The sequence below is a fragment of the Zingiber officinale genome, chromosome 1A (assembly GCF_018446385.1).
Source record: "Zingiber officinale cultivar Zhangliang chromosome 1A, Zo_v1.1, whole genome shotgun sequence".
NCBI lineage: Eukaryota > Viridiplantae > Streptophyta > Magnoliopsida > Zingiberales > Zingiberaceae > Zingiber > Zingiber officinale.
This window is the reverse complement of record NC_055987.1, coordinates 130,324,839-130,348,779: the sequence shown is the minus strand read 5'-3', so window position 1 is coordinate 130,348,779 and position 23,941 is coordinate 130,324,839. Positions and strand designations below refer to the sequence as shown.

The following is a 23,941-nucleotide window of genomic DNA, read 5'->3' as shown; positions in this document are numbered from 1 at the left end:
GAAGAGCTATTCACCCAAAAATATTTACAATCACTTCGAGGAGCTTAAAATAATCTAAATAATTTAATTTGAAGTGGCAGACTCATTGTAGTTGTTATTAGGCATTACATCCGACTAGACAAGACACAAAGTTTGCCGCAGTACAGAAGATAATAACTTTAACAGCTAGAGATAGAACATTATATACTTTAGAAACATCAACTAACACATAAAAAGACAACCAATTAACATTATCTGCGTTGTTAAGCGAGGATTCTTCATTGATTGTGTACATTTATTCTTAAGCATTCTTGAAATGCAGTAAAAATCACAAGGTAGCAATTACTGTTCCCATCAGAGCAAATGGCAAATCTAGACAACTAAGGAACCACAAGAGAAATTAAGTTTGAGTGTTTGGGAACAGGCTGTTGCTTGTTTTCTATGGTTTCCAGAGAATGGTAGTCTCTGCAATCATGGAGGTAACGACATAAGGATCCATATTTGAAGCTGGCCTCCGGTCCTCAAAGTAGCCTGAGATGAAAACAGTAGAGATTTAAGGTGATTTCTTAGAAGATCGACGATGAATGTGTAAATTCAGAACAATCACAAGATTCCACATGAAGGAGAAGATTACCTTTGCCATTCTGTTCCGTCTCGCGACCCACCCGGATGGATGCACCGCGATTGGCAACACCCTAAAGATCACAACATCATACAGTTGTCAGCTGAAAGTCTACTCTTCAGCTTAGTTTTGCTTCTATAAATATTTTTGAAGTTTTTTACGTTTGGTGTGGTCAGTTCTAAATGCACTATGTTGTAAATGTGAAAAATGATGCTAACATACCCATAGGAAGGTGTTGATATCAGCAGTTTCGTGTCGTCCAGTGAGACGGCGTTCATTACCTTCACCATAGGCAGCAATGTGCTCTTTGTGCTTTTTACCAAGCTTCTCAATAGCAGCCTTGATAACCTCGTATCCACCATCATTCCTCATAGATTTGGTACTGGAAGGAACATAAGATAACTTAGAGAATGCAGAAACAGATAGAAAAAGAAAAATTAACGGACCACAGATTTACAAGACATGTTTAAGAGTCTGGTTTTCTTTACCTGTAGTTTGTGTGAGCCCCTGCACCATTCCAATCTCCCTGATTGAAAGAAAACATATATGGTAAATACATAGAAAAGCACAACTATTTGGGTGGGCTATTTTCAGTAGTCTTAACACTACAGGAAAAGAAATGTAGAATGAAAAATCTCTATTCAGGAGGAAGGACAATTTTGTACCTGGATTGGCTTTGGATCAAAAGAGACAACCACTCCTGCAATTTCAGTGATCCGCTGTAAATGATTAAAAACAATGGATTAGCATGTAAAATTTTGATATGATAAAAAACATAGTGTCAATTACTACCATGCGACGTTGTTACAAGGAAGCTGTAAGATGAAAATTCAAATACCTCGAGAATGTAACGCGCAGCCCACACTTGATCACCTGATGAGATGCCTACAGCAGGGCCAACTTGAAATTCCCACTGCAAAATAAAGATGCAAATTGTGCAAATTGTTAGCAAGATACAGCAATTAAAGTAAAAATATAAAAGTAAATGTTATAACAAGTAACGTTACCTGGCCAGGCATGACTTCTCCATTGATACCACTGATTTGGATGCCGGCGTAAAGACAGGCTTTGTAGTGAGCATCAACTATGTCACGGCCGAAAGATTTATCAGCACCAACAGAGCAGTAATATGGGCCCTGGAATAGGAGTTGAATTCACCAAAACAAAAACTTAAATAGTTCAGTGTTTAAATTAAAAGGAACAAAACATGCCCTAGATTTAACATAAAGCAACATGATCCTATAGATTCTAAGCTAAAATCTGCTAGTGGAATCACCTGGGCAGCTAAATAATAAACATCTATAATGTTTATAGGCAAACAAATAAGGATTGAAAAAGAAAAAAAGTGAAATCCTTACAGTCTAGTATCTAGTTGATTATTTTACCTGGGGACCAGGAAAACCACCAACAGGCCAGCCAAGAGGCCACTTGACATCCTTTTGCAAGAGTGTGTACTCTTGTTCAATTCCATACCTAAATGCATGAAAGACAACATTTAACCATAAGAATAACATCTCAGAAGAACAAGTTAAATCACAGATTGAATGAGTCAAACATACCATGGCTCTTCAATGGCAACATCAGGATGGCTAAAAACCTTAGCAGCATTGTACCTCTTGTTAGTAGGTATTGGCACTCCAGCTGGGGTATAACAGTCACAGATGACCTACAAGTCAACAAGAATATACTATATTCTGTCATATAATATATATTCACAAATACAATTGGAATAGTTTGTAAGAGCAAATCCGAGCTATTAGTTGAAAATTTAATGGGATGGTACCAATTGTTCTACTACTTCTAACAATTCTTATAAAATTAAGACAATTGAACTGTTCAATGGCATCATTTATACGAACACATTGATCACAACCTAACAAAACAAAATAAAAAATCAGTAAATTCATTATTTTAATGTGACCTAAAACCTAATAGTCAAGGTCACTTTCAGTATTGCAAAGTGTTTAATGTTTCTAATTAAAGGGAACAACTTTATGATAATTTCACCAAAAATGGTCAAAAGGATTATATGGTTTCAAAAGTTGAAGATTTTTGAGTGTGTATACAAGACAATAATATGAAGAAAAAAGTTGAAAAAAGATAGGGACCACAAAGTGCAACCTAATGGAAAAAAGACAACACACTTACAAGAATGTTATTTCCTCTCCGGAATGGATCCTTGAAAATAGCTTGAGGACTGCATGATAAGTCCAAAAGAAATCATCAACATGGCATGCCAATGAAAGCTATTCACAAAATTGAACACCCAGAAACCCTAAAAATTAATGTATAGGAAGATAATGAACTTACTACAAAATCACTTCACTGTCATCGCCAGGAGCTTGTCCTGTGCTCGAACCATCATAGTTCCATTTTGGAAGCTTGGATGGATCAGTAACGGGGCCAGGGAGAGTCTGTAAGAAACAAAGCATGTGAAAGGTTTAGATCAAAAATAAAAAAATTCAACAAGAAAATGATAAGGAAAAAAAGGTTGGTCTTCAAGCTCACCCTGGCCTTGCTCCTTATATCCAAACCAGATCCGCCGATCCTGAAATATATACCGAGACAATGAATTAGCACAATCATTTAATGGTGTGAACACTGATCCATCAAGAGTCTCGAAAGATTCAAGATCAAAATTAAACAAAACTTTAAAATCAAAGATCTTGAAAATTTTGAGAGTTGAGAAATGCTGGATGGATCAAAAAAAGTCTAATTTAGCCTCCACCGCTTGGAAACTAGAGTAAAAATAAGGGAAGCAAAGAATATTCAACCGTTAAATTGGATAGCAACAAAAAAGATCCTTGAAACGCAGTAAAAAAAAAAAAAAGAAGCCTATTAAGCCCCAAACTCCAAATACTATCTAGAATCATCAAGCGTAAATTTAATAAACCTACCAAAAGAAACCAAAAATCTTAGTTTTACGGAGAAAGATCTAACCACATATACAAGAAAAAAGAAATACAAAATTTCCGTTCTGGATCCATAAGCAGAATCAAAAATAAAATAAAGAACAAAAAAATATCCATTTTCCTACGAGAAAGGAATCGGGGAAGGAATCTACCTGTCGACCACAAGGAAATAGTAGAGATCTAAGAAACTTGAACCAAAATATGCTCGCCCATAGGGTCTTCCATACACCCACATCAGAAACAAAGAATCACGTTCTATTAACTAAAACCCCAACCCACATGGCATAAGAAACAAAAATATCACACCTAAAAAGTACCAAAGTTAACAAACTTTCAACAGGAACTCCCAACGAAACCCATAAACCATTCAAGTAAACACCTAAAACAAGACGGAGAAAAGGAGCAGATAGCAAACAAGAACAGATAACAGAGAAGATCTAACTTTGACCCATAAAACAGCAGAATAAAGAGTAAAACAAGAAGTAAGCGCTCCAGAGAAGAGGAGAAGAGAAGAGACTCACCATATGTACTCGGCGATGATCTGCTCAGTCGTATCAGAGAGGTTTAGGTTAATGAGATCCGTGAGCAAAGCCATAGCAGCAGAGAAAGGAACAATACAGGGAAGGGTGATCGGAAATGCAAAGAGATCAAAGGGGTTTATATAGATGGAAGCCTCAGTCAATGGCTGAATTGTGTTATTGGAATTTAATTTAATTATATTAAATACAAAAATATACCAAAAAAATCAACTAATAATGGCCTTCCATTTTTTAGAAACTAAAAAAATATCCTAATTGCGTGCCTTCTTAAGCTCGCCTAAATATCTTAACGTAGATGATTGTTATCGAAGTTAGAACGATTCTTAAGCTTTGTATGGTTTTAGGATCGTAGGTATCGAAGCTGAACGATTCTTGTGCTTTGTACGGCTTTAGGATCGATATAATCGTCCATTATTGATCGGCCAGAATAAACAACAAAACTATCATAATCAACTCATCAATTATATTACGGCAACACCACCTATGAATACAAAACATTCAAGTAACAAATATACATGATGAATAGCGGAGTAATTTCGTAGGTGTAGAGAATTGAAATCGGAATTAAAATTATAATATTATGAAATGAGAATAAGTATAAATAGATATTATTTTTAAAAATAATATTTGATTAGTTGAATATTTTCTATCTGAAGTATGATGAGAAGGAAAACATGATAGAGAGAAATTATGATAAAAAAGAAAATATGATTAAAGGAAAAAAATTAAAAAGTAGGTAAAAACATAAGGAAAGAGTGTGTAGTATGAGAGAATAATGAGAGAGAAAGTAATATGAATGAAAAAAATTGAACAAATATATTATTAACTAAAATTTAATTTTTATTTTTATTTCTATCAAAATCTAAGGAAAAGATGAGTCCATTAGTTTTTTAAGCTTTAAATCTCAACTTTAAAAAATTAATTGATGATTTTTTTAATTATAAAAAAATTATTATCAATATTAGCCAGATTAATAATCAGATTTAAAAAATAAAAAATTAAGAAAACTTAATGTAAGTATTTATTATTTTGACCTACTATATTTATTAATATTAAAAATAATTTTCATGCCAAAAATGTCTTTTAAAATAGACAATTCATTCATAAAACAGGGCAGGAGTGGTTCGGTGTTGTTGGGTCACATGGTAATTTTAAAATTTATAGGGTTGACATGCACTATCATTTACTCCAGACCACCGTCCACCTACCATCTGTTTCATCAAAAGCGATAATAAATACGAGGAAGAATTTTTTCACTTTGCACCTTTAACTTTTTCGTTTCCCAAAATGGTTCCGGCTTGGTGCCATACAAAATGAATATTTGATCTATTCATAAATAAAAAAAAAATCTGGTATTTAAATGAGTCGATCTGATTATTTAGTAAACTTTTTTATTTTAAATTTTATTCGGCTAATCAACGATCTTGATATTATAATATTACAGATTTCTTTATATGTTTTAAAGTAAATTTAATTTTCAATTTCAATTTTTGTTGGAATTAAAAAATGGAAAAGTGGGTACGAAACGTATCTGGGTCCAACTGTGACAGCCAATAGACGGCCGGACCGGACAAGGGGTGAAAGATTCTACGGATTGATGGGGACCTGTCTCTCCTAATTTTCTACGCTTTCCAACGAGAACGTCAATTTATTTATTATTATTTCTATTGCTGGCTTTTTGGATTCTTCACGCGTCGTCGCCTGACAGTCTGCACGAATCTGTGCTCCCATTGGTCGAAATTTGGGCGAGTTATTTTTTTATAAAAAAAATAATAAATAAATTATATAAAGTACCCAGCATTGATAGATGTGTCAAAGGATCTACCATTTGTTTTTTTATTGTGATAAAATAAAAATGGTAAAGATTCAAAACGATGTTGATTTTTGAAAATTTATTTTTCTTAGAAAATAAGAAATTCCAAAAAGACTATTGTTCTTCCTCGAGTTCTCGATGACTCATCCTAAGTTGTTGCATATGAGAAAATTATGTACTTTGTATATGAGGACGAATTAGTGTGGAAGGTGAAGGAGTCCACTAATTTACTTTTTAATTTTATCCGTTTTAAAAAAGATAAACATGATATTCCCAATCAGATCCACAATGTGATTTATTTTAAAATAAATAAATTATTGAAGTCTTTAATTTGATACTATTTATTTATGGGAAACACGTTTTCATGATCACATTTCTATTTTCGGATCTTTCTGACCTAACAATTTTATGATTTCCGTTTTTTTATTTCAATAATGACAAATGTTCTTTATTTAAATTCTTACTTATTTTTTAATTAAAAAACGTAAATCCTCTATATTAAACAATTTTTTTAAATGAACCACGACTGCAATTAATTAATGCAATTTTTATTAAACAAAAGTTAAAACACTACTTTTTTTTTGCATTAATTTTCAGGAGTGCAAGACGTCCCGTAAAGGCGCATAAAATTTATTATACGTAAACACGGTTTATAATTGGGCCGACTTTAAAGTCCAAATGGCTTCTTGTAAATGTGAACCATAGTTAAGCCCGTGAAGTGTTACGGTGTCTGTTGACTCCTTGTGGAATGTGCATTTCCCCGTTTTTTTGTTTCTTGAAAAAAACTATGTTATTTGATCAGCTATAAGGGATAAAATTAATTTTGAAGATCAAATCAGTTCGCAATGGAAAATCTTGGGATGAAATTGATGATATTGAAAAAGAGAAGGTTGAAGTAAGTTCAACTTTGTGATTATATTCGAAGACAATTGGTAAGGTGCTTGTATTTGATATTTGTTAAATATTGAGCAAAAGTTATACTTAAAAAATTCAAGGCTTGGAAGCAGTTGATATGGGCTCCAAGTTTTTCTCGTCCTCTTAGAAATTTTATGATGGAATTTTCCGCTTTGGATGAGGTAGATTGATGTGTCTATTTTATATAGAAATTTTAATACGTTTTGATGAGTTTTTTTTACCAATGCAAATATTTTTTTATGTTTCATTTCTATACATTTCTATTTTAAGATTTGTTGTTGTGCATTTCTTATATTAAAGTGGGGAATGAAGTGAAAATAAAGATTAAAGATCAAGTTGGGAGACTTTTAACATGGGTGATCATATCCAACAACATGACATGTATTTCATTCGGCTTGTGATCTAGAGTGCCCGTACTCAATAGCACGTGTCATGTCCAACTTCCAACACCGAACATGGGTATCCGTGCCCAGCGGCACAACCCATGTTCGATTGTACTCTAAAGCAACCACACCCGACACGAGCGCCCTGTTAGGGATCTTGTGGTCAGCTAGAAGGGAAGTTAAATAGACGGCACCCTCAATTTGATAGCTTCCTACGTATTCGTTAATTTTGCAATGGAATAATACAAGAATAAATACGAATACGGATACAAATATAAACAAGAAAGCTAATCTAAAGACAATAAGGAAATGCAAACCGCTAACACATTTGTTTACGTGGTTCAAAGAAAATTTGCTCCTACTCCACGGCTATCTGTAAGGTGGACGATCCCTCAATCCGTCGATGAATTAGTCCTCGGCAAACTCCGGCTAGCTCACATAGCTCCTTGTGGGTGGAGAAACCTCACCACAACTCTCATAAGAACTCTTGAGACACTAGGGCACAAGTAGACTACTAATAGGGGTTAACTACTACTATTTCGTCAGCCTTAACCAAGCTTCCAAGCCTTGGTTATATAGGCACGGGTTGGAAAAGTCCGCCTACCAAACGACTGGTGAAAGTGTTAGTCGATTGCCCTCTGTGGAGATTTGACCGTTACAACCCAACAGCTCGATACCAGTCGACTGGTAAAAGTACCAATTAACTGCTCCACACTAGCTGTGCGAATAGAAGTATTATGTTTGCTTCCAGTCGACTACTATTTCCATCAATCGACTGGTACCCCGAGTGCAGTCTCTCAACACTTGGACCCTCACCCTTATAACTCACTTGACTTTTCGTTGCTGCCTTGACCTCTTGCCTTCAATCCTACTTCCTTTGGCTCTCATCCCTCAGATGCACCCAAACCCGCGGCTCATCCTAATGTCATCCTTCGCGTATGCCTCAAAGTCGCTTCCTTCGACCCTTGTCCTCACTGTCTTATCCACGGTCCCTCAGATGCTCTATTCTTCACCAAACCCGAAGTCATCAACCTGAGTCATATGTGTATCCTGCAAACCTCCACAACTCAAATACAGATATCAAATACAAGGATAAACCTAACTTAAATCCTTTGCCCAAATACCAAAACATATGGTCGCATGGACCATTGGGATTGCTCCAACATGCCCGTCGTAGGGCATGGCCCGTGTCAGGTCTCCCCTCCAGCACCTATTTAAGCTAATCCCTCCATTTTGACAGGGGATCTTGATCTAGGTGTTGGAGCAATCTATGCAACTCTAGGTTTTGATGTTTGGGCAAAAGTTTAAGTTAGACTTATTGTTGTATTTGATATGCGTTATAAGTATGCAGGATATAAGTACAACAAGGAAAAGTCCAAGTGTGATCTTGGCAATGGTGAAAGTCCAAGTGGAGTCTTGGCAGTGTAAGTCTAAGTATGTAGTCTTGGCATCGTAAGTCCAAGTGTAACTTGGCAAGGTTGAAGTCCCAGAGCGAGGAGCTCTTGGCAAAGGATGAAGTCTTGGAGGTGGGGAGTCTCTTGGCAATGGAAGACCCGACAACAAAAGACAAGATCGAAGGAAGCTCTTGAAGGCAACACATGAAGGATGAGAAAGTATCCTAGGGACACAAGACTGATGGAGGAGGCTAGAAGGCAAGGTCAAGGGTGTACGAGCAAGGATAAGTGCATGAGAGATTGTACTCAGAATAAAATCCTTGGTTTAGGGTTTTATCGGTCGACTGGCAACTGACCAGTCGACTGGGCCAGGGCACAAAATGTTTCTATGCTTGATGGCCGTGAAAGCCAGTCTACCAGCACTGTAGCTAGCCAACCAACATTGTAGCAGTCAATTAGTACTATAGCAGTTACTGTAGCAGTCAACAATTGCTGTAGAAGTTACTATAGCAGTCGACTAGTATCGAGTAGTTGGGGTTAGGGCTATAAATAAGTTGAGCCGAGCCGAGCTTCAGGGTGTTTAAGTTTATTTGATAAGGTGACTGAGCCAAGCTAAGTCGAGCTCAAAATGAGCCAAGCTTTTAAAATGATTGTTTAAACTTGGTTTGATTTATTTTTTATGAACTTGAGCTTGTTTGAAGGTTAGCTTGATCTTAGTTCGTTTTGATGTTATCGAGCTCTCAATTCAAGCTTGTCTTGAGCTTGGTTCGAGCTTGGCTTGAGCTAGATTTGAGTTTGGTTGGTTTAGATGTTATCGAGCTCTCAATTCAAGCCTGTTTGATTGTTTGAAACTTTTAGTTATTTAATTGGTTATTGAGCTTGATAATTTAAACTTATTTGTTTATTTTATTATTTATTTAGTATATTAAAAAGAATTTTATTAATGAATATAGTTCGTGAACATTGTTCATGAATGTTGTTCACTGACATTATTCATGAACGTTGTTCATGGACATTATTCACAAACGTTGTTCATGGGCATTATTCACAAACGTTGTTCATGAACATTAAAGATATGAACACATATGTGTTTAAGTTTGTTTGTTTAGTTTAACGAGTTGTTCAAACTTGTTTGTTTAATTAATCTTATGTATATTGAATGAACATAAACAAACTCTTACCAAGTCGAACACCAAGTTTTTTCATGAATGCTTAGTTAATTTATAGCCTTAATTAGGATGTAACGGTGGATTTTTTCATAGAAGCCAGTCGATTGGTGTCTTTACCAGTTGACTGTGTTAGAGTGTATACTAAAAGTCTAGTTTTTTGTCAACATTTATTTTGAAATAAAGAATCATATTGGTCATATGTCTACATTTATATGCTAAGTGTAGTTGTTCAATTAATTTATATTGTAGATAACATGGTGTGTGGCGTCACACACAGAAGATCATGTTATCAATTCCTTATAAATTATAAACAGTAGCTCACGACTAAGATGGATAGGAACGAACCATTGGAATAGTCATAGTGTAATTTGGTATTAGTTTATCTTGACCATAAAATTACACTAGTACAATCTGAGTGTATTGAGCAGGACCATTTAAGGCAAGTTCTTTTTATACTGACTGCATAAAAGAACAAGACCTTTGTTATTATGCAAGTGTGTGTTTTTAATCATGATATAATAACAAGCACATATACTCAATATTCATTTCTTTAATTTATCAAAAGGTGTGATTTAGTTCGATAAATCATAGGTCCGATAAGTTGGGAAATGATATTATTTATATGGTGTGTTGTTGATTATAGAATTAAACTGTGTCCTAGTAATCTAGGTTGATGATGTCCCCGAGAGGAGCTCATAAGGATTGTCATGTAAAACCTGCAGGTGGACTTAGTCCGACATGACGATGAAGTTGAGTGATACTACTCTTGGAGCTAGATATTAATTAAGTGAGTTGTCAGTAACTCATTTAATTAGTGGGCATTCTATATCTTAAACACAGGGAGACTAACACACTCATGATAAGAAGGAGCTCATATAGTAATATGGGATTGGTGCGGTAGTTCAATAATAATTCTTTAGTGGAATGAGATATTATTGATGAACTCGAGTTGGGTGTTCGAGGCGAACACGGGAAGCTCAACTTCATCGGGAGACCAAAACCAATTCCTCCTCTCGGTCTCTGTCGTAGCCTCTTAATTATAAAGTGTTATACCCACTCATACCCACCTTTTTACCCACCTTAAGGTGGTCGGCCAAGCTTAGCTCAGAGCCCAAGCTAGGGCCGGCCAAACCAAGGTTAGATGGGTCAAGTAGGTGGCCGACCCTAGCTTGAACCCAAGCTTAAGTGGCCGACCACAATAAATTAAAAGGATTTTATTTTTTAAAATCTTTCTGATCCTTATGTGGAAGCCATTGTTTTAAAAGAGAGTTTAAAATTTAAATCTTTCCTTTTATAGTTTTCTACAAAAGATTAAGAGAAAGGTTTGATATCTTTCCTTATTTGTAGTTAAAAGGAAGATTTTAATTTTTGATAAAACTTTCCTTTTTTATAATCATCCTCATGATTTTAAAAGAGAGCTGTAAAATTAAATCTGTCCTTTTATAGCTTTCTACAAAAGATTAAGAGAAAGATTTGATATCTTTCCTTATTTGTAGTTAAAATGAAGATTTTAATTTTAGATAAAACTTTATTTTTTTGTAAATCATCCACATGTTTTAATAGAGAGATTTTAATTTATAAAAGTTTCCTTTTATAACCAACCATGAAGGGAATTTTTAAAAGAAAATTTTTTATTTCCGGAAACAAATTAGGAAGTTTTAATTTTGTGTTTAAAACTTTCCTTCCTTGGAGGATTTGATATGGCCACATTAATAAGAGAAAAGGAAATTTTTTATCAATTAAATTTTCCTTTCATTGGTAAGGAAAATAAGGAAGTTTTTATTAAAACTTTTCTTATTTACCAAGACCAAGGAATATAAAAGAGAGGGTAGAGGTGTCTCACCTCATAACAATATATCTTCTATTATTCCTCTCTTCCTTGTGGTGGTGGCCCTCTCTTCTTCCTCTTCCCCTATTCTTCTTCTTAAGTGGCCGGCGGCATCATCTTCTTGGAGAGATCTTTGTGACCGGATCTTGCTTGGAGAAGAAGAAGAGATAGGAAGCATCGTTTCTTTACATCCCTTGGAGCTTGGTTGGTGGTCGAAGTTCTTCATCTCAAGGAGTTTGTTGATTGGTCAAAACTTGCTTGAAGAAGAAGGAAGCTTGGGTGGATTCTCGTCTCGGTAGATCGTCGCCCACACGACGTCCGATATAAGAAAAGGAATACGATAGAAGATCGTGAGGTTTATAAGCTATAAAAGGTATAACTAAATATTAGTTTCGCATCATAACTAGTTCATCCTTTTATTTATATCTTGAAATACCAAACACAAGAGGCTAATGAATCTAGGTTATCGAATTTATGTTTTTGATTTTGTGTTTCTTTTATTTTTCGAACTTGTGATTCGATTGTTCTTTTTGGTTAAACCTAGGGTTACTATAAGGAAATTAAATATTGAATTTCGTTGAAAGACTTTGTCTAGGAAGTGGTGGATGCTCTCATACCCAAGAATGTCTAGTGTCTCGCCATGTTTAACCTGGAAGTCGATCTCTGAAATTAATATTTAATTAAATTTGTAACATGGGTGGATTTGGATCAATAATATTAAGCATCGTTTGTGATCCAAGTCTTAACCACTAAGAACAGATAAGTTGAATTTGGAATCAATAATGTTAAGTTCCATTTGCGATTCCAAATTTAATTTCTAAAGAACACAATAGGTTGTTAGGAATGGTTCAGAACTTGTACAAAATTTTTGTACAGGGGAACCGGTACGATATTCTGAGTAGCAACCAATATACTGTGGCAGGAAACACATCTTGTGTTTTCTCCTGAGCACTATTTAATAGAGCTCGGGGTGGTCGGCCATGGTTGAAAAAATAGAGGTGGTTAACCCCTATTAGAGTCTTCCAAGCTCTCGTGTGATCAAGCATGCTTGTGTGAGGTTGTGGCTAGGTTTATCCACCCACAAAGAGCTACTTGAGCTAGCCGGAGTTTTCCAAGGAGTCATCTATTGATGGATCAGGATCGTCCACTTTACAGATAGTCGTAGAGTAGGAACCCTAATCTTCGAACCACGTTACATAAATGTGTCATTGTATTTATGTTTCTTGTCTTTGTATTGTTTAGGGTTTAGGTTGCTTTTTAGTATTTTATTTTGTATTTCCGCTATGTACTAACGAGTGTAGGAAACGACGATTTGAGTAAGAAGCTATTCACCCCCTCCCCCTCTAGTGGACGCAAAGGTCCCAACACTTGGTGGTCCAAGAACCCCTAGCAAGCTTTAAGAGATGATCTTAATTGGGTGGATCCAGCATCATATACGCTTCAAAGAGAGATCGAGAGCAGCGAGTAGGAAGATTATTTGATTAAGGCTAAGCATTCTCTTTCATTTCTCTAATTCTTTGAACTTGCAATCAGATTTCTATGATTTGATCATGATTTGGAATTGTAATCCCATGTTTATGGGGTAAACTCTAGATTCTAGGATTAGGGAGTAGCTTTATGTGATGTAAGTGTTATTTTTATTAATTTATGCATGTTTGATCAATTTTATTCTGTGATATATGATTTGTGGTCTGGATCTACTATGTTAACATGATATCAATGCCAAAAGTACAAGATTTGTATCCATGACGATTTGAGGATGAACTGAAAGGAGGATCTGGCCCTCTAACCCATAGAAAACTGATACTTGGGGAGTCGGCTATGAAAGTAGATCTGTATGCTACGAGAAACCTTAGATTACCATAGAATTTAATCCAATTAACATAGAATTTAATGGATTAATCTTAATTTATCATCACATAGTAAAAGAATATAATGGTTTTGTGAGGTCTTGTGATAGGACCCTACTTATATTACAATCCTTAATTAGTCTGCTCCTAAAGTAAGCGATAATTGAGATTAGTATGTCGGCGTAGTGTCAAAAGTTTATATAAGATACATGGGATAGTCTACATACATAAGTCAATATTGAGGATAAGAATTCAAATATAGATCAAGTGTTTATTTGTATAAAAGTGAAATCAAAGTCATATAATCTCTCTCTCTCCCTGATTGCATCCTTTTTCTGCCTTGCTATTATTTCTTTATTGTATTTTTATTGCTACGTGGGTTTCCTCTGTTTGATCACTACTGCCCTTACTGTCTTTCTAAGCTAGCTGTCTTTTTTTCTCTTTTCTCTTTCTGCTTTAGCTATCAATTTTCATATTCATGACACTTTATATAACTAATTTGGTCTAGACAATTAAGTCTAACTAGTAAGTTGATATTCAGTCACAAGTCCCTATGGATTCGATTTTTATTACTTGATGACATGACCGTGTATTACAATTTGTTCACATCATAGACCCAAGTTGTGATGCAAGAATTTTTAATGATTCCACTAAATATATGGTGCTCTCGTGTATGTGTGTGTAAACTCGTTAGCCTACCCACCCTTATATAGGCGATTGTGGGCGACAACTAACATGGCAAGCTAATGTAAATAAAAATCCAGTATTTTCTCCTCTTCAAAACGCGCGGGCATATTTTGGCTCTCTCTCTTCCCTTCCCTTCGTTCCCGTCCTTGGTTTTAAAAACTAAAGCCCTAAACCCTCTTCCCCTCTCATCCCTCTCTTCTCTTCCCCCGCGTCAGACCTTAGACCCAGGTCATCTTCTTCAGTGATCAGTTCACGTGGAGTGAGTTAGGGTTTTCATCCAACCTGTACTCCTCATCTGCCTCCTCTCCTTTTTCTACTCATGTTTCTTAATAGCACGCATTCCACGGGAGTTGCAAAGGTATGTTGAGTATTTTCTTTTACCCATCATTGTTTCTAAGAACTAGTTGTTTAAAAACTACTACGAGATATAGTTTAGTAGTTGATTTCGAAGGAACATGATGGTGTTGGTTTTCAAAAATGGGCAATAGGTGGTGTTTTTCAAAAACTAGTACCAGTTTTGCAAAAAAATCGAGTTCCTACATGCTGGTTTATTCAAATGGTCACATTATAGCTAGTTTCTGCAAACCAGCTACAATGTGGTGCTGTTTTTTCAATACCAGCTACAATGTTGTGTTGGTTTCTAAAAACAAGCTACAACGTTGTGTTAGTTTGTAAAAACTAGCACAACATGTGATGGTTTTCCTTAATCATAGAAACATTATTTTTGCATATACACATTTGTTTATTTATTTATGTTAATAATTGATATTTTACCATGGGATTCCAGTCATCATTCCAATGGACGAGTATTTTAGGTCATTTTAATGATTTTTTTAGCCTTCCAACAATGAAAGGACGAGATCATGATTCTATTCATTTACAAGATCAACACAAAACGATCATTAAACAGTCTGCTTTTGCTTTTTTTTGGACATACAAGATATTCAGTAAATTCATGGTCTACTCGTGAATATATTTCAAAGTTGGGATTTAGCATCTCAAATCTTTATATTTTCAGATACATTTTCTAATTTTGAAAGTTAGAAGTGCATAATAAAAAACTAATTAATTTAAATTTTCAGGTGTCCCAGTAGCTTTCACTAGAAGAGATATATCTATGTTGCTTGGTATTTCAAATAGAGGTTCATATGCTCCTATGAACTCAATTAATGCATTGGGTGACCTCTTTCTTTCTCACTTCGCCCATAGAAAAGAACCTACTAGATCAAGAATTAAGGAGTTGTTTTAACTCTTTTCTCATAGAGTTGAAGTAGATGATGATGCTTTAGTATTTTATAAATTATGAATTTTGTATATATTTGTTTGTGTTTTATGTTTGTCTAGTACATATAAGGTTCCATTAGGTCTTGTAGATATTGTAGATGATTTTAAAAATCTAGGTAGATTCAATTGGGTTGAAACCATTCATCAATTTATTGCTTCCCAATTACCTACCATCGGGGATCTTTTTATATCAAGTATGACATCTCATACAACTACTTCAATTCCATACCTCAAGGGATTTGTTGGTCTTTTAGCTGTCAGATTTTTTTTAATGGTAAATGTGATTTTATTTTTAGATGGACATTATTATGTATGTAACATTGCGCCTAATGTTGTAGGCATGATTTTTGGAGTATGTCCCAATCCAAAAATCATCTAATACTAAAGGCACACAAATAAATAAGTGGACGTTTACCCCTTTCCATATTAATAAGAAGAGAGCTTTGTTGGAGCAAGTATCACCTGAAAGACTCTCACCTAATTCCATATTACAATTATTAAATAATTATTTCTACTTTGATAGGTTATTAGTGAACTAGTCCCTATCCCTTATGAAAAAATATTGGTAGAAAATCTCTCTCATCTCGATGTTACTCCACATCCATTAAAGGCATCACCGGTATATGATATAAAAGGAAATTATCCAATTGACAATGAATGTAATATACCAAAAATATAGATAAAGATATAAATAATTAAAAATTTGACATAATTAAATTATTTTAAGGAAAATAACCATATTTTAGTGGATAAATTATCAGTAAATAAGATTATATGAATTTTTAGAATTTATTAGAATTTATCAGAATTTTATGGATTTTATATGACTCATTTTAAATTTTTTAGAGATAAACGGAAAAAATAAAAAACCTATTTAGAAATATCTATTTAAAGTGAGAGCTGACTAGAGTTATTAACCTAAGGTTTTAATTAAAAACCTAAGTTTACCTTTCATCTTCTTCACTGTTTCCCCTCTCCTAACGTATGGGCGTGCACGGCGCTGCTTCTCGCTGTAGCAGTCGTTGCTGTTGGATCGAGTAGGCACATGAAAGGGAGGTGAATCACGTGATTTTTAAAACTTTATTTTCTGTTTTAAAATTAAAGTATGAACACAGCAGAAAAGAAAAATAGAAATCAAAAGGACAATTAAGTGAAATAGAAACGGACACGACTAGTTTACTTGGTTTGGGGCGACTCCTACTCCAAGACCTAGGTCCTGCGGACCTATCAATGGGTAATCCACTAAAAACCTTTTTCAGTACCTCCAAAAAAAGAGAATCGAGTATAAGAAGGTTGAATAAGTGCAACACACTGCACTTATCCTTTTACAGTAATTAATTACAAAAGAAAATTACCGACACTTAAAGATCAAAGTGGGAGCACACGTGTCGATGTCGGTCTACCGACCGAGATTGAAAGTCCTTGGAGTAGTCGTCGGGGAAAGCAGCTTTACAACAGAGTCATAGCAGGAGCCCAGAGCAATCAGAACTTCAAATGAACGCGCAGTAGCTCGCATAAGTGTTGTTTTGCAATGCCTTCTCGAGATAGCCTTATAAAAGGCATGGAAGGCACCTCCAATGAGGCAAGTTCGATCCCGAACAACCCGACACTTATCCGCTGCGAAGTCAAAAATTTATCTTGTCGAAGGGGCCTTCCATAGCCTTGGAAGGCGCCTTCTATGAATAGTACGAAGGTGTCTTCCTTCTCCGTTGAAGGCGCCTTCGGACACTGTTCATCCGAAGGTAATTTTTCCCTGTAAAACAATATCAGTCCAATAAATAAAATGATAACCTACAAGATAAATGTTACTACAATAATAATGAGCGTTATGAATTAGTTTCTATCCTCCCAAGACTAAGAACTAGTCAATGTCTCAGCTTAAGAATTTCAAATGGACCTAAACTAGATCGACTCCTACTGTCCTTTCAACAGGGACGTGTCCTCACTTGGTCACTCTCCTTCAGTGACTTACCTTAACTTACCGGTTTGCCAGACATTTGGTCAGCCCGTCGACCTGCCTGGACTTCATGCCAACTATCTGGTCGACCCGTTGACCTAGTTGGACTTCCTGCCAGATATCTGGTTAGCCCGTCGACCTATCTGGTCTTTGTATTAGCTATTCGGTCGGTCCATCGACTTAGTTGAATTTCTTGTCAGATATCCGGTCAGGGCGTCCACCTATATGGACTTCATACCAATTATCCGGTCGGCCCGTTGACCTAGCTGGGTTTCTTGCCAGATATCTGGTTGGCCCATCGACCTATCTGGACTTTGTACTGCACACTTGATCATATGGTTAGATCATAACAGAACCTAACTTAACTTGTTATTCACCAAAATCTGAGTTAGACCGTTAATGCAACCGCACCAACAATCTCTCTCTTTTTGATGCAATGACAACCTGGGTTAGGTTAGGAAAAAAATACAAGCATAAATAAACAAATGATATGATTTAAGTTATTCAAATTCTGATTTGTTTAAACTTAACCCCTTAACCCTCCCCCTTTGGCATTCATCAAAAAAGCATGAATAGATATTCAAGCAAAAAATGTGCTAAGGAAACTAAACAGAGAAAAAAAAATTTACAATAAAATAATTCTCATGATTACTTGAGGGAGGAAAAAACTTTTCAAAATGAAAAAAAAAATGTTGAAAGATAGTTTTGAAACCACTTAGCATTTCAAAATGATAAAGAAAACAACTTATTAAAAATCTCAAAGGTAAAAAAATAAGTTTTGAAAAGAACCCTTTCAAAAACTTTTTCAAAGTGTTTTCAAGACATCTTGTAAAGCAGATTTTAAAAATTAAAAAAAGATATCTTTTAACACAAATTTTAAAACATTGTAAATTTGTATTTTCACAAGGCTAATAAAGTTGAAAATACTTTAAAATCTACTAACTTTAGAAACTTTAAAGTTTTCTAAAAAAAAATTGAAAATGCTAAGTTCTCCAAAAAAAACTTTAAAAGATTTAAAGTTAAAGTTTTCCAAAATAAAAGTTAAAATACTAAGTGTTACACATTTAAAATTGTTTTAGAGTAGTTATGAAAAATTGAAACAGTTTTTAAAATAATTTTTCAAAACATGTGATAATCTTTTTCAAAAATAGATTTTTGAAAAAAATAAAAGGAATGTTTTCAAAATTTATTGACTTATTAATCCTCTCCCTGAACTTGAGATTATTTCAAAATAATCTAGTCAACTATAAATTATCCTTAACTGTCTAACTGTTAATTACTAACTAACTATCAGAAGATAGCAGTGTTTACTTAGCTAGTCAGGTTAAGTCCTTTATCCAGTTAGTATTTGACTAAACTGGATTACTTAACTTGATCACTATAAATTTGGTATTTAACGCCCAAACTTATGTTGATGCACTGATATAAGGATCTTAAATCCAAGCAAACTGCCTATGCATCTCACCCATTTTCTAAGGTTGACAATCATAAACAAAGTAGCCCTAATATATTGGTGATGTGCCCAAGTCTTAAATCTATAGGAACATGCTTTCTGTGGATTTGATTTAGGCTAAGGCTAAAATTGATTTTGAAAATTCTAAAAAAAAGGGAATTTTGAGAAAGATGTAAGTAAAGAATTTTACCTTAGAATTTGAAAATTTTGAAAATAATAATTTTTTTTGAAATTGATGGTCCTAGTCTATTAAACATATTCCTAGTTGTCGACGGAATTACTAAATTCACTTTCAGGGGGAGCCTTAGTAAATATGTCATCTAAGTTTGACTTGGACTCAATATAAGTGAGTTCAATGTTGCCCTTAGTTACATGATCCCTGATAAAGTGGTGTCTAATCTTGATATGTTTGGTTCTTGAATGATGCACTAGATTTTTTGTTAGATTAATTGAACTAATATTGTCAATCATTACTTTTGTCTTTGTTAAATTTAAGTTAAAATCTTATAGAGTGTGCATCATCCATAATAGTTGTGCAACACATTCTCCTATTGCTATATATTCTGTCTTAATAGTAGATAAGGCAACACAGTGTTGCTTTCTACTAAACCAGCTGACAAGTGATGAGTCAAGTAATTGATATCCACCACTTGTACTTTTATGGTCTAGTTTACAGCTAGCATAGTTTAAGTCAGAGTAACCTATGAGTTCAAAATTAAGTGTTCTAGGATACCAAATTCCTACATTTGAAGTTCCTTTTAGATATCTGAAAATTCTTTTTACGTTAGTTAAGTGGGATTCTTTAGCACGGGTTTGGTATCTAGCACACATACTAACTGCAAATAAAATGACTTGCAGTCAAGTATAGAAGACTACCTATGACACTTCTATAGTACTTTACGTCGACTGGTTTTCTATTTGGGTCATTATCTAAGATTGTGTTAGTTGCCATTGGAGTTTTTATTTCTTTGGTATTTTCCATTCTAAATTTTTTAAATAATTCCTTAATATATTTTTGTTGGTAGACATAATTTTTTTCATTAGTTTGTTTAATTTATAGACCTAAAAAGTAAGTTAGTTTACCTACTAAACTCATTTCAAATTCTTGTTCCATTAAGGTTATGAATTCTTATAAAAATTCTGAATTAGTTGAACCAAAGATTATGTCGTCTACATATACTTGGGCTATAAAGATATCTTGGTTGATTGATTTTACAAACAAAGTTGGATCAATTTATCCTTGGTTGAATCCTTTGGAAAATAGGTAAGAGGTCAACCTTTCATACTGTAACGACCCGGCCCTTTGGCCTCTTGGGCGACCCTTATATCGTCGGCCCATTTGGCGACCTCTCATGTCGTCGACCGACGACCCTCAGTCGTGTCGTTACTCACTTCCAGGCTTAAGTACTAGAGTTTATGAATCCTGGTAGCCAAGTGAGCGGCTCTCACTTGGCTACCAGGATTCATAAACTCTAGTACTTAAGCCTAGAGGTCTAGAGTTCGAATCCTGAGGGAGGCAAAAATCCACTAGCCAGGGGTGGAAAGTCCTAGTGAGTAACGACACGGCCAAGGATCGTCAGTCGACGACATTAGAGGTCACCAAATAGACCGACGACATAAGGGTCGTCAGTTGGGCCGCCACAAGGGCTGCCCAAGAGGCCAAAGGGCCGGGTCGTTACAATAAAAAGGTGTCGCTCACTTGGCAGACTTTACAATAAAAAGGGCTGCCCAAGAGGCCAAAGAGCCGGGTCGTTACAATAAAAAGGCGCCGCTCAAGAGGCCAAAGGGTCGGGTCGTTACAATAAAAAAGCAGATTTTACATCCATTTGATAAAGTTTAAATCCTTTATGGGTTGCATAGCTAAGTAGCATTCAGATAGATTCAAGTCTAGCTATTGGGCCATATGTTTCATCATAGTCAAGTCCTTCTACTTGACTAAACCCCTTAGCCACTAGTCTAGCCTTGTTTCTAATAATTTCTCCACTTTCACTTAGTTTATTTCTAAATACTCATTTTATTTCTATTACCTTTTTATTGTTAGGTGGTGGTACTAAGTCCCAAACTTCGTTTCTTTTAAATTGGGCTAATTCTTCCTGTATGACTATGATCCAGTCTTGGTCAAGTAAGGATTTTTCTATTGTTTTGGGATTAATTTTTGAGATCAAAGATATTTGACTTAAATTTTTAAAGAATGATCTAGTATGAACTCTTAGGTCTGGGTCACCAATTATTTGGTCAATTGGATGGTTTGGTTTAACTCTTACAGTTCTAGTGGTTCATTTACTTGAGGTTGATCTTCTTCTTTGTGACTTAGGTTTTCACTAGCTCCCCCTCGACTACTTCTACCTTGAACAAAATCAATTGTTTGAATCTGGGTTTGTTCTAAGTTTTGGCTAGTCTCTTCAAATTTTACGTTTGAGGTTTCTTCAATTCTTAGTGTGACTTTGTTATATACTCTGTAACCTCTATTGTTTAATGAGTGGCCTACAAAGATTCCATTTTCTACTTTTAAGGTAAATTTTTCTAAGTGTTCTCTTATGTTTTGTATGTAGGTTGGGCATCCAAATACTTTAAAGTATTTAATATTAGGTTGTTTATTATAATAGAGGTCAAATGAGGTTTTATTATAAGTTTTATTTATTGTGATTCTATTTTGTACATAGCATGCTGTGCTAACAACTTCTGCCCAAAAATATTTTGGTAATTTATATTCATTTAATATTGTCATAGAGGCTTCAAGAAGAGTTCTATTTTTTCTTTCTACTATTCCATTTTGTTGGGGTGTTGTAGGGCAAAAAAATTTGTGATGATATCCGTTTCAAGGCAGAATTGATTAAAGTTATAATTTTTAAATTCACTTCCATTATCACTTCTGATTCTTTTAATCTTTCTTTCTTTTTCATTTTCAATTTGTTTGCAAAAATTACTAAATACTTCAAATATTTTATTCTTACTTTTTAAGAATTTTACCCAGGTGAATCTAGAGTAATCATCTATTATTACTAAGTAGTAAAGGTTCCCATTTATTGATTTGATTCTATAGGAGTCAAATAGGTCAAAGTGCAATAGTTCTAGTATAGAATTTATTTGAAGTTGATTAGTTTATTTATGAGTTGACTGTATTTGTTTTCCTTGTTGACAGGTGTTACAAATTGTTGAGTCTAAGTTGGGTAATTTTGGTAAGCCTCTAACTAATCTATTTAATTTACTTAGATTTCTAAAGTTTGTGTGTGACGTTTTTCTATGTCATAACCAGGTTTCTTGTATCAAGTGACACTTGAGTGAAGAATCAGTTAGGTTAATTACATAAATATTGTCCTTTCTAAAGCCTTTTAGTTTTATGGTAGGGTTATCTATGTGCTTAATTAAATATTCAGAGGATAAGAACCAAACCTTATATTCAGAATCATACAATTGACTAATACTAAGAAGATTGTATTTGAGATTTTCAATCAGTAATACTTTCTTAATAATAAAATAAATTTTGGGTTCAATATTACATATCCCAATTATCTTGAGTTTGTCGTTGTTTCCAAAGGCAACTGTTCCTAAGCTTTTGTATGTTAATTGAATGAATTTGATGTGATCCCCAGACATGTATTTGGAACAACCACTGTCCAATATCCACTTGGTGCAGGTAGGAGTTAAAACCAATTTAGATTAACCTTAATTCGAAATTCTTTAAGTTTTTTTTTTAAATTTTAATTCAAGTTTTAAATTTAAATTTTAAACCCTTAGTTTTAATTTTTGATTTTTAGTTTACATTTTAAATTTAACTTTTAGTTTTATTTTTAAATTTAATTTTAATTTTAAATTTTAATATTCAATTTTAATTTTGAATTTAATTTTAATTTTAATTTAATTTTTAGTTTTAATTTTAATTTTTAAATTTAATTTTAGTTTTAATTTGAGTTAAATTTTTTATTTTTAATTTTAATGTTTAATTTTAAATTTTAATTTTAAGTTTCATGTTAAATTCTTTAGACATCTCACCCGATCTATGTTTCAATAAGGGAATCCTAAAATTTTGTAAGATGAGCTAAGTTTCATTTCACGTTTGGTTTAAATTTGTGTTAGATTCAGGTTTAGCTTTGGGTTCAACAAACAGATATTTTTTGGATAAATTTTTGGGTTATGGTGAGTCACTTGGGCATCATTAGAGTAACCATGCCGTCGAGATTTTTTAAATAGTCCTATCCACTAAACTTAGTACAAAACCTTGGTCTAACTAGTTAGGATCCATAAGGGGTAGCTTCAGTTTGTTCCACTAAGCCAAATGCACCAAGTCGAAGTCATATCTTCCTAGACAAGCATAGACAGAGTTTCTCTAACCTACTATCATCCAAAACTTCACCAGTACTTTTGTCAAGTTAAATTGTTGTCCATATTTTAGCTAGTCCTAATTACCCAATTACCCTACCGGGTAAATTATTATTTTGGAGGTGTCAACTAATTTGGAGCCTCCTCCTGAATTATTGAGCTTGATTTTCAAGTTTTGAATTTGTATCAATTACTTTTGTAATTATAATGGACTTGATGGTAATTAAATTTGTTTGATTTTATTTTGTTTTTAATGCTAGAATTTAGTTTTACAAATTTATTTTGTTTTGAATTTAATGTTTTAGTTGGATTGATTTTATGTAGTGGGTCTCATTTTTAGGTATATAATATTGGTTGATTCCTACTTGCGTGGTTAGACACACTTTTGGAACCCAAGTTTTAGTTTGGGTCTTATTTTGTTTAACTAATGATATAAAGGATTTGTTGGTTGAGCTGGACTTGTATCCGAGTCCGGACTTGTTATACACAGCTCTTTGTGACCCAAGTATCATGTCGAAATACTTAGATCTAGTTGTGAATTTTTGTAGTAATTCTTTTAGTTCAATTATTTTATTTTTCAATCTGAGATTATCCTCCTCAAGTTTTACAACTTGAGTTGGAATTTCAGCTTGAATTGGTTCAGTTGTTGAACTTGATTTTAATTGTTCATTAAGTTTGTTATTTTCTTTTGTTAGTTCATTTATGCAATTTTTAGAGTTAGTCAATTTCTTATTTAAACATGTAATAATTTTGAAAAACTTTTGCTTAAATGAAAATATATCTCATCAGAACCTTCGGAAATGAGTATGGACTTTTGGCTTGATTCAGGTTCAGAC

At 34.1% G+C, this 23,941-nt stretch overlaps 1 protein-coding gene across 1 annotated transcript; it reads right to left on the bottom strand.

Annotated features, from left to right (window-relative positions):
• Window positions 1–202: 202 nt before the first annotated feature.
• On the bottom strand, window positions 203–4,188 carry LOC122033395 (glutamine synthetase nodule isozyme-like). The gene is made up of 13 exons (XM_042592404.1): window positions 4,035–4,188; window positions 3,110–3,149; window positions 2,912–3,015; window positions 2,750–2,798; window positions 2,161–2,267; window positions 1,987–2,074; window positions 1,609–1,737; window positions 1,440–1,514; window positions 1,267–1,320; window positions 1,090–1,127; window positions 824–983; window positions 614–674; window positions 203–510 (listed from the first exon to the last, which is right to left on the bottom strand). The coding sequence occupies exons 1-13, from the start codon at window positions 4,106–4,108 to the stop codon at window positions 419–421; spliced, it is 1,071 nt and encodes a 356-aa protein (XP_042448338.1). The 5' UTR covers window positions 4,109–4,188; the 3' UTR covers window positions 203–418.
• Window positions 4,189–23,941: the final 19,753 nt, after the last annotated feature.